The following is a 16,942-nucleotide window of genomic DNA, read 5'->3' as shown; positions in this document are numbered from 1 at the left end:
ACAGAATCTGAAGCAGGCTCCAGGCTCTGAGCTGTCAGCGCAGAGCCCAACATGGGGCTCAAACTCACAAACTGTGACATCATGACCTGAGCTGAAGTCAGATGCTTAACCAACTGAGCCACCCAGGTGCCCCAGGAAAAAGATGATTTTTGACATTACAGTTCTGAAGGAAAAGCAAGATCATAGTGCTCGTGATGGGGTATAAAGAGTAAACAACAAACTTCTGTCTTGGGCATGTTTCTGGACTCCTCTTCCTAGAGAACAGCCTTTTATCAGTGTTAATTTCATCTTCTGGCTTTCAGAAAACAGCTGTCACTCCAAGTGTTTGCTGTCAACATGGAACACAGGTTGTGAACATGCTGCTTTTGTGCCAAACTCCTGTCACATGAAGATGTTGACTGTAGCAGCAGACCAGTCCCCATTGCAGTGGAGCCCAGATTTGTGCATCGCACCATCACGTTGTCCTCTGATTTAGCCAGTGATATTACTGGTGTCTCTTTCCTGCTGTGAAGTGATTGTCCGTGGTTGAGAAGACCCTCCTCTGGAAGGATTGCATTTATTCTAACTTCTCCAGATGAGCCTTTGGTCAGAGTTGACGCTGGGTGGATGCAGCATTCTGAGAGGCATTGTGAGAAGGGCTCCGGCATTCTCAGGCCTGACTGAGCAACATGTAGCTGATCAGATTTCTCCCTGACTTGGGAACAATGCTGACGAAATCTGGAGTTTGGTATTGTGACTTCGTTAGTGAGTCTGTCAAGGGGCCCAAGCCTGTTTGACCACTGTCCCTCCCCACCATGTCTGTCTGTGTATGGCTGTTTGGATTCACCATGAATCTTTAAATGTTTTTATTTTCTTCATACAAGCTTATTTTCTTATTTTACTGGGTGAAGAAATCAGTCTTCCCCACTTAAGGATTTACTTGATTAAAAAGTCTCCCCTTAGAAGAGAATATTAATGTTGTGAGTAACGTGGCCTTACATGGCTAGCCACCTGCTTAGAGGCGTGCTTCTGCCTTTTGCCCTAAATTATTTCTTCCACCTGCTTGCTACAAAAACCAGTGAGTGTGCTGGTAACTGTTAATTACCTCCATTTAAAGAAGAGCAAGCAAGCCACCTGCCTCCCAGGTAGTCTCTGGAATGCTTAAGGAAACACTCTTGTAAGGAAATATTTTCCTTTCCCACCCTGCTCACCCCCAGCAAGTATTTTTAATTAGGAGAAACACAGGAAGCCATCAGTTAGTTTGCATTTCCTTTCCTAAGAGACAGCCAGCCAAATATGCAGTCCTGAGAGAATTAGGTACAGGCAGAGTTTTTGATAAGAGTTGTGAAAAGAGAGAAATTCTGCGACGGGAAAGTGAAATGATGTTCCCCAATAAAAGTCTGAACCAATAGCAGACATAATTGCTTGTGTGTTTGGGTGTGTGTGTCAGTAACATGGTGAGGGTTTTACACACCATCAGGGGAAGAAGAACTTTGGAAAAATGGCAGATGTTTACTCCAGACAAGAAATCCATCACTTCCTTTCAGAATCTACTCATTGCCCACATTTGCTCATAATATCCATTGATTTAATTGACCAGATTCTCTTCACAGTTAGCCCACTTTGGGCTACGTAGGTAAGCCAGCAGGATTATAGTTGAGCTCAGGTACTGGGGCCTGATCATGTGTTCACTTTACCAGCTAAGGCTTGGTGCTTTCCCTGCCCCCAGCTTCACCTCCATTTTACTCCAATGAAATCTCAGCAAATTCCTAGCACTCTGAATGGTGCAGGTTACGTCCGTAACTCTTGGGTAGCTGAGCACATGGTGGTACCCTTTTATTTGGTGTCATAAAATAACCTTCGTACCTTTTGGATTCGAGCTTTTAGTTGAACTTCTAGCTAATTCCCTGATGAACATTTTAAGTGAGCAGGGGTGTGTGTTAGCCCTAGTGTGTAGCTTGTGTGATCAGGGGAGGTGACCTCGTTGTGGTGGCCTCTACTCCCCAGCTGAGATCATAAAAGCACCCCAAGCGTTATTTGGAAGTCAAATGCTAGGTCACAGTCCTTTTGGGGGTTAAGCTCTTATGATTTCCTACCCAGGGGTTCTTCATCAGCCGGAATGCTAACTAAACTGCCATTTCCTGTACTGTGTTATCACTTATTAAATTTGTTCTTCTTTGTATAACCTGTACAGATGAGGCTGGTTCTTGATCTTCTGTGCTGTCTTTGAGCTCATGGCAAATGGCATTTGGAGTCCTGGGAAGGCTGACCTTGTGTATTGTTTTCATAAGGTAAACAAGGCACAGAAAGAACACCAAAAGATAGGCTTTTCCCCAAGGGTAGGAGGGGAAAAGGAAGATAGACAATTTGCAGTTTATATAAGAATCTCATTTGGGTGCCGTTTACAGGAGAGTATTTTCTGATTCTGTCTTCAGTCTTATAGCCTACCCTTTCTTTCCTCCATACTTGTTACATAATAGTTTTTTTAAAAAATTACAAACAAAATTTATGCTAGTCTTCTGTTGAATTGATTTTAACTTTTTCCTGGATTAACCTATTTTTAGAGCTTCTATTAATAAGAGACATGTGTCTTTCTAAAGACAATAAAATTCATTTGGGACAGGGGAAAGGCAAAAAGAATTTTTGGTTCTAGTCTGATACATATTCTACAACCAGATGGTTAGGGATTCAAAGATTTTTGATTTATCAAGCAGCAATTTTATAACAGGCACTTCTGACAGTTCAGTATTGATGAATATCAAAATAATTAAAGACTCCCATGGAATATTAAGTCTGTCCATTTCCTTCTGTCCTGCTTCCTTCTTCCACATCCATTTCCTGTGTCACCTCTTTCTCATTTCTGTAGTTTGTCCATGCTAATTCAAGTATTGATGTGTTTCTATTCTCCTTTTCTTCCTCCTTGTGCCCCTCTGTGCAGAAGGCAAGACCGATGTTAACTGGTCTTGGTAATGTATTGAAGTTGTTTCCATTTTCAGAGAAAGGACGGGGAATAGTCTTCATCTCGGTATTTCTTCATCGATAGGTGAAAAGTTTTGTGTATAACACAGCAACCCTTCTCCCTAACAAAAAACTGGAGAGACCTTTTGGTAGGGAAAAATGGAGAAACTTGGATTGACCGAGGCAGAAAGTTACAAGAATACTTGTCTAACTAATAGCTGTGTTAAAGAAAAAATCATTTTTTACAAGTGAAGAAATTTATCTCTTAATATGGTAATGTTAAGGTAAATAGAGGTAAACTGAAATGGGCATTTATTTTCATAATCTGTCTCAAGCAAATGATCAAACATTTCTATTGCCATTCGTTTGAACCATATGAACCTGCCATTGTTACAGGTCAAAAATAGTGGAATAACAGGAATCTCAGGTGGTTCAACCCAGCAAACCTGATGAGGAAATGGAGACCCAGGAGGGTTAATCAGCTACCGATTGTACCCTCCCAACTTTCTGTCCTTGAGCTCAGTAAGCAGTCAAAGTTCATTTGATTCTCTCTCTTCCTTTCTTTTTCCTCCTTCCTTCCTTTCCTTGAAGAATTAACAGATATAAAGGAATAAAGGATATCTTTGTAGGAGAGACTGTTGGAAAGTCAAAGTGACTGATACATTGGAGGGTGAGCGGCAGCAACAAAAACTACCTCTCAACACTAGGACGATAATTACACCAACATTTAAAGACAAGGATACAATGGAGCCAGCCTCTATAGAAATGAGTGTATTTAGTCACTGGTCATTTTGTTGTATTGTCTGAGCCACATCATGTTGTCCTTGAGGAGCACGGATTGTGCTGTTTTTCATTGCATTCTTGACATGCTTAAAACAAGGCTGCTACAATCTACTGTAGTTGATTGATGCCGGGAACGGGAACGTTTGCTGCACCTAACAATAGCCCTTCTCCATGAAACACTCCATTGATACTTTTAGAACTCATTACTGCTAACCAAACAGTAGTGGTTTTATTACTGTACTAACGGAGCCTGGTACTTGGAGGCTGGGACTTGGGGGAGGGGTGAGGGCGGGACAAGGAATGTGGGCAGGGAAAAAGGACCCCTTTCCATGATCGGTAGTGTCCCCCAGAAAAGTTGTTAGGCAGGTTCCAATAACACAATGTGATAATTTAGATACAATGAAGGAATTAATATGCATGTGCAAGGATGCACTAAATGAATTATTCCTAGCTGGGAGGAACAAGGGCTCTCTCAGTAAAGAGTCAGCAAGACAGCAGAGTTTTCTATGGCCTTTCCAATAAAGTGATTTGCTTTCTTAAACAGTGCATGGAGGCAGACAAATGAGTTGTGAAAGATAGAGATACTGATGCACACAGGATTGTGCTTGAATTGGCAGGCTCCTCCTTGTGGGCACCAAGACAGACCCAAGTGACAACTTTTAGCCTCTTTTCGTATTTTTTGTAATGTACTTGCATCTCTCCTTCTCTCCTTTGTTTTTATCTGTTATTCTAATTGAAGCAGTTTATTCACTTACCTTTCGTGAGGTTACTGATATTTGAGGTTTTATCTACCATCTTACAATTTGTTTTCTATGTAACCTGTTTTATGTTCTTTTCTCTCCTTGACTTTTTTTGGATTAAGCAAAAAATTGTGGTTCCATCTTTCCTGGTTATTGACTTACTAATTCTTTTCCTTTTTTTTTTTTTTTTTCCTGTGGTTATCTCCAGGAGTACAGGATATATCTTTGACTGCAGTCTAATACAGACTTTTCTTTTCTGTCTTGGTTTTCATACTGCTTGTATTTGGACAAGTTCATGGTTTTTAACTAACCTAACTGGCAGTAGAATAATTATGTCCATATTTCCTGCTTGAGTCCCTCCCACAGGAACTGTTATTTACTGAAATTGCTTATAGTAACTCTCATTAAAGCTCTCGTCCAGGGTCACCTGCCCTTGGAGATGCTCCAAGTGGATGTCCCCACTGCTGACTTGTTGGCTCTCTGGAGTAAATATGGAAGCTTTCTAGTGTCCCCATGAAGACTCTCAGCTCTTCAACAACAAGGATGTTACTATCCCTTGTGCTATGACATCCGGTGCGCAGCAGTCCATCAGGGGAAATCTGAATAACCAGGCTCACTTAAACCAGATACTAGGGCCCACCTTAGAGTCAGGGTGCATGCTGGAGGGCTTTAGCCCATTTTAGTAAGCTCTAATGTTAGAGCTCTACCAGTTGCTACCAGTCTCTTCTAGCTGTTTCAGTTGAATCAAGGTGGTCATTGGATTTCTTATCTCTGGTCATTCTGTTCCACGCACACATTAACTTTCAGCTGTAGTCGCTCACTGGTGGCCACCTGTAATGCTATTAAAATTTTTTTATGAAGTGACTGAACCCTTGAGTATCTATTTGCTGCCATTCCAGAGAAATATGAGGAAAGTGCATGAAAATAATGTATAGAAAGATCCTTAAGTTTCTCTGGGACTTGTTGAGATTTGTGTGCCCGAAGCATATAAATATGATAAAATCCCAATACACAGTATCTCCCCACAGAGTCTTCTGTGTGTAGGCCACTAATATTTAGGTTATTTTAAGCTGTAATGAAGAAAACCCTTAGTAGAGGTGTAAGCCTTGTCTTCTGGTGCAGCTTTATGTCAGGTCTGTTATGTAATTGGTTTTCTTTAATAATCCCAGAGATGACTATATATAATATATATGAGTATCCACTTCTCAATGACAGAAGGCTTTTTTGAGTCATGCAGGTTCTTTGCTTGGAGACAGTATACTCTCTGCAGAAACAGTTGGATTTGTCAAAATCTAAGTTCCCCATCCAGCTTTCCTAGTTTTTGAGTACCTGTGAATACGCTGTATTCTTTCTTACCTGTGCAGTAGGGATAATACTCAGCTTATTTCATAGGCTTCTTATAAGTCTAAAATTCTATATTGGTTCCTAAAAACAGTTTTAAACACTGTGAGTCACTCTGTAAATGCGTTTTCTGCGTTTTCTCCCACTAGGTGTTTTCCATTTGGACAACTTAGGATATAGGCACACTTCCAATAGAGCTTGCTCACATTTATTTTTGAAGTGGTGGTGGAACATTGAAACCATTAACCAATACTGAGTTTTAAGAGAATGTTTTTCTCCCTTTTTTTCTTTTTTAATGTTTATTTTTGAGAGAGAGAGTAAGAGTGGGGGAAGGGCAGAGAGAGAGAGGGAGACACAAAATCTGAAGCAGGCTTCAGGCTCTGAGCTGTTAGTATAGAACCTGATGCAGGGCTCAAACTCATGAATGGTGAGATCATGACCTGAGCTGAAGCCGGATACTCAACCGACTGAGCCACCCAGGCGCCCTTCTCTCTCACTCAGCATAATTATGCTATACTTGGTAGCTTCTCCAAGGACATTAAGTTTGTTCCAATTTGAGCCAATTTGGGGCTCCGTGATATATAATAGAAGTCAGAAGGAAGAGTTATTCTGCTGCCTTTAAGCACTGTAAACTTTCAGAGAGGAGTTTTCTCAAGATAAATTAGCAATAAGTTGTTTCCTTAGACAAAGGCACCCGGTTGATGTGACTTGACTCTCCAGAGAAATATTTACCACGGCTTCTTCTGCCAAAGTGAATGTGGTCACCAGGGGCAACAATATCCAGACAAGTGCAAGCCCTGAATTCAGATGCTGCTTCATGCGGCTGCCAGCTGGTCTGAAATTTGGAGTGCAGGAAATGGATGAGCAGTGTTGGCTTCCCTGGGTATTGGAAAAACCCTGTTTATTGGAGCATCTGCTAAGCATGGATGGAGGAAAACTCCTTGAGAGACTAGTAAGTAGAGGGATTGTTGTATAGACATACTTCTCAGACTGTTTCGTAGGAAACTTTTTTTTTAATGTTTATTTTCGAGAGAGAGAGAGAGAGAGAGAGACCAAGCACAAGTAGGGGAGGGGCATAGAGAGAGAGACAGATAGACAGAATCAGAAGTAGGCTCCAGGCTCTGAGCCCTCCACACAGTGCCTGACATGGGGCTCAAACTCACGAACGGTGAGATCATGACTTGAGCTGAAGTTGGACGCTTAATGGACTGAGCCACCCAGATGCCCCCAGAGCTGTTCTCTTATCAGGATCCTAGGAGGGCTGGAGAGGGGTGGTGGGGGAGAGAAGGGCATCTCTTGGAAGAGGGTGTTTGGGGTACTTACCACATTTCTGGAATTGACTTGGAGGAGTGATGTTCACTTCTTTTTTCAGAGCAAGATGAGTAGATAGTGACAGTAACTAGTGGCTAGTATTTTTTTTTTAATTTTTTTAACGCTTATTTATTTTTGAGACAGAGACAGAGCATGAATGGGGGAGGGGCAGAGAGAGAGGGAGACACAGAATCGGAAGCAGGCTCCAGGCTCTGAGCTGTCAGCCCAGAGCCCGACGCGAGGCTCGAACTCACGGACTGCGAGATCGTGACCTGAGCTGAAGTCGGACGCTTAACTGACTGAGCCACCCAGGCGCCCCTAATGGCTAGTATTTTTGTGTACAACTTTTGTGAGGAATGCGAACCCATCTTGTAATTTCTGTAAGAAACTGCATCATTGGTTAGCCCTCACTGTAGGGAGTTGGCTACGTGTTTGGCCCAGCTTCTTTGAAATCGCACGGGTTTCAGACAGATGAAGCGAAAGACCACTTCTTCCCCCCTCTCAGCTGCAGCCTTTACAAACGTAGCGCAGTTGGAAGTGCCTGAATCCAGAGCTGTCCGTGCTGTCCTCTAGCCAAACCAACACTGTGACACTTCTGTGATTGGGAGGAGACTTTCAATGAGATTAGATTTTAGTTGCTATATTTAACATTTAATTATACTCTATTGGGATAAGTTTTAATTTCTCAAGCATTACAGCCAAAGCACGAAAAAAATGGGTCAAGTAAGCCAACAGAATTGAAAAAAAAAAATTCTGGGATCCATTGTATCTCAGGTAATTAATTAGAGCAGCGTGTGGTTATTGACATGTGTAAATGTTTCACGATCTAGAAAAATAGTCCCATTATCTCCTCGATTGAGAGTCTGCTTTTGAAAGGACTTGAAATAATGAGATTCAGGTACGAGTTGTCCTCTGTGGGTATCTGCAGTGAATTCCAATTCTGTGTTGATTTCCACGTTGCTAGTTTCCATGTTTCCCTGGTCTCACTGGGGAGTATAGAGTTGCCCGAGCAAACATAAGGTAGCATGGACAAATCTGACATGTGCTAGGTTCCCTAAGTTAAGTAGAAAATATATGCATTTATCTGGAATCCAGATGATACAGGTCCCTTTTCTGCCCCTTGGGGGCCTGTGATTGAGAGGTGACTTCTTGAGGTTTGTATTGAACTTGGGTTTGTAGTCTCCAGATAAAAAATGTCAAGGTTGTGGCTTAACCAGAAGATTTTGGGAGTTCTTTGAGTGGCATGGACACACACAGAAAATCCCTTGGCTTTGTGTCAGCTGAATCTGCTGACTGGTTAGGCTCTTGGGGCAGGGGAGCAGCCTTGCTGTTGGTCGGTACTGTGTGCTGACAGTGGGGCCCAGAGGGTTTGGGGTGATAGTCTAGGGCTTTGGGGGTGTTGGATGTGCAGACACACAGGTATTCCTGTGATCTGTGCACATCTATTCAAGATAGGACTTTGGGGCTTAGAATTGAGGGGCTGGCTTTTAAGACAAAACAGAGAAGAAGGAAAACAGGTCAGCACATGAGGTGTCTTCTCCTTTGCTCTGTTACCATCTTCGTTTGTGGCTCCAACCTATAACCTGGCCTTCCATGTGCCTCACTGAGTTAGTGCTAAACTCTCACTGACCCTGAACTGTTAGTTTGACCTGCTCCATGTGCTTCTCTGTGCACCAGTGAGGGTATGAGTTAACGCACTGGTTTTAAACATTATAGCAGCTCTTGGCACAGTTGGAACCCAGAAAAGTCACTCATTATTCTATCACCTTTCACATGGTAATTTCCTTTTCTCTTAATTGATGTACTTAGAAACTTTTTGCCACATTTATTCTTTTAATTGTGGTAAAATAAGGATTTTACCAATTTGAGCATTTTTAGGTATACACTTCAGTGGTATTTAGTACATTCACATTGTTCAGTCATCACCACTGTATCTCTAGGACTTTATGGCTCAATTTGAAACTCTCTCCGCGTTAAGAAACACCTTCCCAACCCACTTGCCTCCAGCCCCTGGTAACCTCTATGCTACTTCTCAGTCTCCCTGAGAAAGCTGAAAATTTGCCTATTCTGGGCACCTCATATAAGTGGACTTTGTCCTTTTGTGTCTGGCTTTACTCAGCATCATATCTTTAAGGTTCATCCATGTGGTAGTTTATATCAGAATTGCATTTTTTTTTTAAGGCTGAATGATATTTCATTGTATGTAGAGGCCACATTTTGTTCATCTATTGATAGACATTTGGGATGCTATTACCTTTTAGTGTTGTGAATAATGCTGTTGTAAACATTGGTGTGCACGGGTCTTCGTTTCTGCTTTCAGCTCTTCTGGAAATGTACCTAGAAATGGAATTGTTGGATCACGTGGTAATTCTGTGATTAACTTTGCATAGTGGCTGCACCATTTTATATTCTCATCAGCAGTGCACCGGGGTTCTGATTTCTTCATGTCCTTGCCAACACTTGTTATTTTCTGTGTGTGTGTGTGTGTGTGTGTGCACGCACACGCGTGTGTTTTAAATAATAGCTATCCTAATAAGTGTGAAATGATCGCATTGTGATTTTGATTTGCATGTGTGCATAGATTTAAAAAAGTGTTTAAACAGAGCATACTTGTCTTGTGTCCTTGCTCAGTTAATATTTTATCATGTTCTCTTTTGCCTTTAGAATGACGTTTTTAATCGTGTCTTTCTGGGATCCATGTTGAAGTAGAAGTTTCTCTGAAGAATTAGATTTTGATCCAAGAAGGCATATGAGGCCTTTGCTACAGACAAGAAAAGGATGGAGTAAAACTGTGTAGATGCCCCTGAGAATATCCCAGCAGGAAACTGTAGGGCTTTCAGGGCCCCTTTTGGGCCTCTGAAGCACTTCACAGTGAACATGTGTGTTGGATGTTCCAGAGTATGGGCAAGAGTCTGGTTGTGAGAGGCAAGTTTCTGGTTAGACTAAATGGATTAGACCAAGATCCCGCCAGGCAACAGAGACAGAGCAGAATCATCCAATTTATCATCCTTTCTCCAAGGCTGAGAGGCTACTAAGTAGTTTGGGAAAACTTTGAAGATGTAGGGAAAGCTTGAGGATAATTGAAAAACATGTCCCCTGCAGGCCAGTTTGTTAAAAGCCCAATTTTACCAAAAGGCTAAGGCAGTGATTAACAAAGCCTTTGAAAAAGAATCTTAAAATACCCCATTAGGAGAGATGACAGGGTATGGTTATAAATGCCAGAGTATTTAAAAGGGAATAATCCTGCAAAAATGAGTGCTTTGTGCGAAGAGTAATTTGGTCACCAAAAATTATAGAAACTTTCAGAAGATACTGAGAATGCTTGTAAGCAAAATAGAACTTGGTAGAACGGAGTTGAAACATGCTTACTGTGGAGCTTCATTTGTAAACATGATTGTTAAGACTAAAGCTGAATATTACTTTAAAATGGTAGTGGGAAAACACCCATACCTCTTTCCTAGGGACTACTTTTTAACTTGTAGTTTTGGAAAGAAGCATCTATTTGTGAGTATTGTCTGGGGTAGGGGAGGGAACACCAAAAAAACAAAAAAAACCAACCATTAATCAGGTCCCTCCCAGAGAATGGAGATGTGTCCTATGAGGCAAAAGTGACCAGGACCACACATAAACCTGGGTCATTAGGCATCAATGGTGAGCTCATCCATGCTTCAGGAAGGAGCTGATTAACCATCTCTGAGTCCAAAAATTGCTAGCCAGACACAGTCTACTCTGAGCTGCATGGTCATTCCAGCTGACTGGGTAGAGATTTGCAGATGAGAGCAACGAGAGGAGTGAATTGAATGGACCCGAGGGACTTTATCCACATCTGTGGAATCCAGCTTCATGGAGGGGTTACAGGGGTGGCTTCCTTGAAGACAATCCCTCTGTAAAGATACTTAGAAACACCGTGGTGAAAGGAATTTGACCAGGTTCCACTCTGCATCTCAGTTGTAGAGGAACGATGAACACAAGATTAGTGATAGCAGACCTGGGTTCCGGATGTGGGTTTGCCTGTTGTTTGCCTGAGATGTCTACTGTTGGATGATTAGTCATTCTGGAAGGTTTGTAGGCAACTGTTAGATGCATCACACGTGTGGGAACATTCTGGAATGGTAGAATACTGTAAGCATTGTTACTAGTAGGTCAAATAGTAAAACTGATAGGGAAGAGTAACTCCTCTGTCCTGCTGTGTCCTTAACTCGTTTCCTCCTTTGGTATTACTTAGGGTTCTCTAATCAGTGGATGTAAAGCCCCCATTTAAAGTCTTTGGCTCTGAAGACCTCAGCATTGAATTAATGACTTCAGAGTTGGAAAAATAAATGATTGGCCTAATGTGGACCTTCTGGCGGTTTGCCTAATCCCAAAGCCAGTAATGTGAGGTACTTCAACTAGAGGAAAAATTAGTTCTTTCTTTTTCTGTGACAATGTTAAGGTTGCAGGTCAATACTAATGTGTCTGGGAAGCTTGGGAACAATTCTGAAATGTAGGTGTCCGCGCACTAGCCCTGCAAAGAGGAGGCGTGTTGGAGTGGCCACTTAGTTTGTAAAATCTACAAACGTGGCCAAGAGTAAATAGTTGATATGTTCAGACTCCCTCAACTCTTCCACATAGGGTTTCCTCCAAGTGCTTATCAAGGGACCCTGAATTCAGCTAGCAACTTATAGAAATGTAAGAGGACTCAATTCTCAAGCATGCTTTCCTGTTGTGAATCTCAGCTTCTGTGGAGCTCATTTCCTTTTGTACTGAGTAAAGTGCAGTGCAGAGAGAGTACCAGGGTTTGATGTTGTAGGAATAATGTCACTGTAGATAAATAAAATTGCTCAGTTGCCTTGTTATTTTGCACTGTGATATCTTCATTTATATGTGTTCTGTTTAAATATAATTGCAACGTAATTGCTAAATACAGCGCTACTATGTTTGAGCATCTATCACGCGTCAAAGTACTAGGTGCTTGACACTTCCTGTTTCCATTCCTGAGTAACACCTACAAGGTAGGTGGTTTTCCTGATGAAGTAACTGGCTTGGACAAGTCCTATGAAACTGTTCTGGGCCACTGGTTGGGTTTGAAGTGAAATTTGCTTTGGAAACCTCACAATTCCTGAGTTGGTTAAGTCCTGTGCTGCCTCCCATATTTAGCGGAATAGGCTTAAGAAATTCAGGAAAAGTACTTTCTTGTTGAGGCATGTTTTCTTAGTCACAAGTGCTTAAATTGTTTTGTGCGTGTATGAAACATTGTTCCCGGAAGCTGAAATCTTCCTAGGGATTCTCTTGTTCCCATGTTTTACCAGTTGTTTAAGTCATGGATACCGGGTGTGAGGAAATCACATGTGTTTACGATGCCTTGCAAAGAGCCGCCAGGAAGAGGGGTTTGCATCTTGGATTCTCATCCCAACCTAGCTTAGAATTTTGATTTTCATTATTTTGACTAAATAGTTGATTGAGTTAGGTTGATCGGTGGTTGTCTCAATTTTTTTTTAATGCTTTACTGAGGTATTACTTTTGCCACAACTCCCTCATTTTGATGTGTGCTAATGCTTCTGTGGTAGATTTACAGAGTTGTGCCAGCATCACCACAGTCTAATTTTAGAACATTCCTGTTGCCCCCAAGAGAAATTTTGCTCTAGTTAACCAGTCTTTTAAGTTCTTCTTTATGGCATTATCCTCTGATTTGATAACAGGCTTTTTAGCTGATGGTGAAGAGGAAGAAAACATTTTGTTTGAATTTTATCAAACATTTAATACAGTATTCATGCCAGGCACTGTTCTGAGTGCTTTGTGAAGATTAACTCACTTAATTCATTGATTCCTCATAACAGCCTTTGAGGTAGGTACTCTTATTATATGAAGAGATATATAGAGAAGTGATATATCCTGACTAGTGGTGCAGTGCCAGTCATGGTAGACTCAGGAATCAGAACACGTCACTCTCAGTGTTCTAAAGCACCCATGAAATGGGAAACAGTGGGGGAAGCAGTAGTTAGCCAGATGTGTGAAGTGAGTCAGAAGGAGTAAGCTAGTAGTGTGCAGGAAAGATTCCGGGTCTTGAGTGAAGCCCTGCTCTTGGATGCCTTAGTTACGTGTAAAATAAGTTCTGACAAGTCCATCCTGGTAGTCTGCACGGCACTTCTTGTCATCCAGGATTCATTGCTATGTTCACTCTGCCTTTTGCCTTGGTGTTCTAGGAAGAGAAACATGCTTTCGTGGACTTATTTTGGTTTATATATTGGGCACCAAAGAGGTAGACTGTCGGGCTAGAGGTCCCTTACCTGTGAGGGGTATGTGTTTTGGTGGGAAGGATGGGGCTGTGTTCTGGTCAAAAGGTCCTTGGCAAGGATCTGAGAAGCCTGACCTGGAATGATCTGTGACAGGAACTGGGCACAGTCCATTGCCCTGTGTCCTGTCCTTAGACTGGCCCCATTCTTATCGTGTACCTGGTTGTATGATGGCTTTGGGGGTCTTCTCATTAAACTTGTTTGCTTTGAAGCCTGGGACCTTGTCTTTGTTTAGAGAGATGGTCTCTTGTTCTTTCAGGGCACTAGAATTCTGGAGAGGCAAACCCATAAGGATGGTACAGTGCTTGAGTTCAGCTGCCCACCAAAACTTTCTTGGGAAATGGGGAATCTGGAAAATGCAAACCATGGTAGTAATTCCATCCTAGCTTTGAAGGGGAAAGCTGTCACTCTAGTTTTTGCTTAGCATTTCTTTCTGTCCTTAGTGCACAGGAAGGTGGTAGAAATATTGAAGTAGTATGAATGAGCATGCCCCTCCCATACTAGATATGTGTTCACATTTATATTTAGTAAATATTGATTAGTGGATTTTGTGGGAGGAAAATCTATTGATGATTAATCTGTAATATACATGGGATTCAGTAATTGATGTATTGGCTCATTTCAAATATACTGGCTTCATGGTTTTTTTCAGACCTACCATCCTTTTAATCTGCCAGGTTATGGCCCATATCTTGCTTCTGGCAAATTATCATCCAGTTGAAGTTATCCGAACTTACTGAAGATCACAGGAGGGTGCCCAAGAGGGAATCCGACAGTCTGTGGAATGCAGGGCAATCTGTCAGAACTATTTGGATGTATTAAAAATTAGAAAATTGCTGGCTTTGAAACGTCACTGCTTTTTTCTTTCTTGCATGAACTTGTGTGGATTTGTTTTGGACTACAGACGTTAAAAGCAAAACTCAGACATAGGATCTATACTGACTGAGGCCCAGTGAGAACTTATGCCTTTAATAATTTATTTTGATCAGTGTTCAAAAAAATTTTTAACGTTTATTTATTTATTTTTGAGAGAGAGAGAGTACAGAGGGGAAGGGACAGAGAGAGGAGAGAGGGAGACACAGAATCCGCAGCAGGCTCCCGACTCTGAGCTGTCAGCACAGAGCTCGACAGGGGGCTCGAACCCTTGAACCATGATATCATGACCTGAGCCGAAGCTGGATGCTTAACCGACTGAGCCACCTGGGTGCCCATATATTGATGAGTTTTATAAGTAGAACAACAGCAACAGTATTTGGGTACCTCTTTTGAGTGGGAGATGCTAAGAATATATGAAATGTAACAAAACCGTTTCTCCTGATCTAATGAGTATAATGTAGCTTCTCTGTCTTGCATTAATCAGCTTCTTTCTGTTGGAGTCCTGGATGAGGTGTCAAGCTTAGTCTCTACTTGTAGAGATTAAGTAACTGATGATGACCTGACCTGGTAAACAGCCCTTTCGTCTGGATTTTGCAGCCTCTGCTCGGAGAATGGTAGGATGCCATCCATGGTATTAGCTCAGGGTCAGTGTAGTTTTGGAGTCTGGATTGTTAACCTTTCTTAGTCTTCTCTGTGTGGACGGGGTGAGGGGTTGGGGTGGGAAGGAGATGGGGATGACTGGCCCGCTGCATGCCTTGTGGCTCTCAGTGGGTTTCTATTAGAACCACATTTGATCCAATGTTTGCTATAATCTTCAAGTGCTAGATGTTAAGTCTTGGCTTGACCTGTGAAACAGCAGAGCTGAACTTTGGGAGCCAGAAAAGGGAGGATTCAGGAGTTTGAAAGACCTCTTTTCACCAGATGATGTGGATTAGGTGATGGGTAGCTCTTTTGGGGACTCAGGACTGAGACTCCAGGCTTTGACCTTTAGCCATTGCCCACGAGTGAAATATTTGTTTTTGTCCTTCATTTTTTAAGGGACATTCTTTGGCAAATAGAATGGATCAGATGTCCAGGTTAAGAGACTTTCTTGGCATTTGCCCCTACATAGGTGCAGTTTCCAGTAGTGCAAAAGGCCAATATAAGCTTAAATTCAACTCCTGCTTTCTTTGGATGTTTCCTTAGCTTTGTGTGACACATGGTCATGCCAATTAGTGTAAAGACCCCTAACGTTCTGACTTGTGCAGTGGTATTAGGTACCTCATGGATTGACATGTGGTTTAAATTAGATGAAACTAAAGCACTGATGATAGTTTTTGTTATTTGGTAGTCCCATAATTATTTCCTCCTGCCACATTCCTACAAAAGACTATTCACTGCATTTTCTACCTCTTGATTTTCGTGGACCTACCTTTCTGTGTACCCAGCTCATTCTGTCACATGGTCTCACACTGCCTTGCTCAATAACCTAACTGCTTCACATATGTGTGTGTAAATATTTACATTTGTAAAATATCTTTCTAAATTTGTAGAGTTCAGGAATCTGGTCATTCCTTTCTGCCTCCTGCAGGGTCTGGTACAACAGGCATCGGCCAGACACCTACAAGGAACGTTGATCAAAGACATGTTGGTGAGATTGGTGCTGAGTCTCTAATGTTTATTCACTTTTAACCTTTCAGGTGTGTCTCCCCACCCCACCCCCACCCCCCGCTTGTAAATTAGAAGAGGTTTTCAAGCTGTAAGGAACTTTAAGCAAATCAAGTGCAATGTGCTCATTTTACATATGTATGCATGGAAGCCTAGAATAGTTTAGTCGGTTTTATAACATTCAGTAAGGAGTTAGATGAAGTGAGCAGTCCATTGTCCTACTTAATTTTCTGCCACTTCTTCAAAATCCAATATGGAGTTTTATAATAAAGTCAAGGACACCGCCCGTGAGCTCTTACTTCCTAGATGATGATGCCATATGCTACTTCAACAGTGGATCGGAGACAGAACTACTTGGGATTAAGTAACTGCACGGTTTCCCACTGTTCTGTGCTGTTGATTAATGCTAAATGGGACTTAAGGATTCCCGCTGCATGTGTTGAAAGTGTTGGTGAAATCTCTATAAATGACAGGTAGAATTCTTACTTATTACATATTTTTCTTACAGCTCTTAAATTCCTTGACTTAATTGCCAGACAAAAACCAGAACTAAAAAATGATCAGGAATGCTTCTTACATTTGTACGACTTCTATTCCTTTTTAATAACTGAAGTAAAATAACAAAAGTGCTTTATCTTAATATGCCAGAACCAGTTAGAGTTTAAGTCCCATTTATACCAAGTATTTTATTGTGAAACATGTCCCCTAGTTACACCTGAATGGAGTTCTAGTTAGGTGATGTCTGTAATGTTGGGAAGAGATAGGAATCCCCCCTTAGGCTGAACATTCCAAGGAACAAATTGTGTGATCTTTGACAGAATATGCAGAGCGGTTTGCAAGACATTTTAGCGATGTTTTTTGGAGGATTCTGAGTTGATTGGTTGGACATACCCTCAATTAACGTTTGGTTATACATTATGGAAGATGTATGATAGGGGCCTGTCATGTCTGGGATGATGAAGGTGGGTTTTTTTTGTTTGTTTGTTTGTTTTTTGTTTTTTTTTAATCCCTCATTGCCACCATGGAAAATTATTA

General features: G+C 41.6%; 1 protein-coding gene across 6 annotated transcripts in view; it reads left to right on the top strand.

Annotated features, from left to right (window-relative positions):
* Positions 1–16,942, top strand: part of FMNL2 (formin like 2) — a 311,789-nt gene that overhangs the window by 71,599 nt on the left and 223,248 nt on the right. The window contains exon 1 of one of the 6 annotated variants that reach the window (XM_047870894.1): positions 14,857–14,874. The exons of the other annotated variants lie outside the window; for them this stretch is intronic. Coding sequence (XP_047726850.1) covers positions 14,872–14,874 — 3 coding nt within the window. The 5' untranslated portion in view covers positions 14,857–14,871. Of the gene's footprint in view, positions 1–14,856; positions 14,875–16,942 lie in introns of those variants that run through there. 6 annotated transcript variants of the gene reach the window in all.

Source organism: Prionailurus viverrinus, chromosome C1 (genome assembly GCF_022837055.1).
Source record: "Prionailurus viverrinus isolate Anna chromosome C1, UM_Priviv_1.0, whole genome shotgun sequence".
In the NCBI taxonomy this organism is placed as follows: domain Eukaryota; kingdom Metazoa; phylum Chordata; class Mammalia; order Carnivora; family Felidae; genus Prionailurus; species Prionailurus viverrinus.
This window is presented reverse-complemented; position numbering and strand designations above follow the sequence as displayed.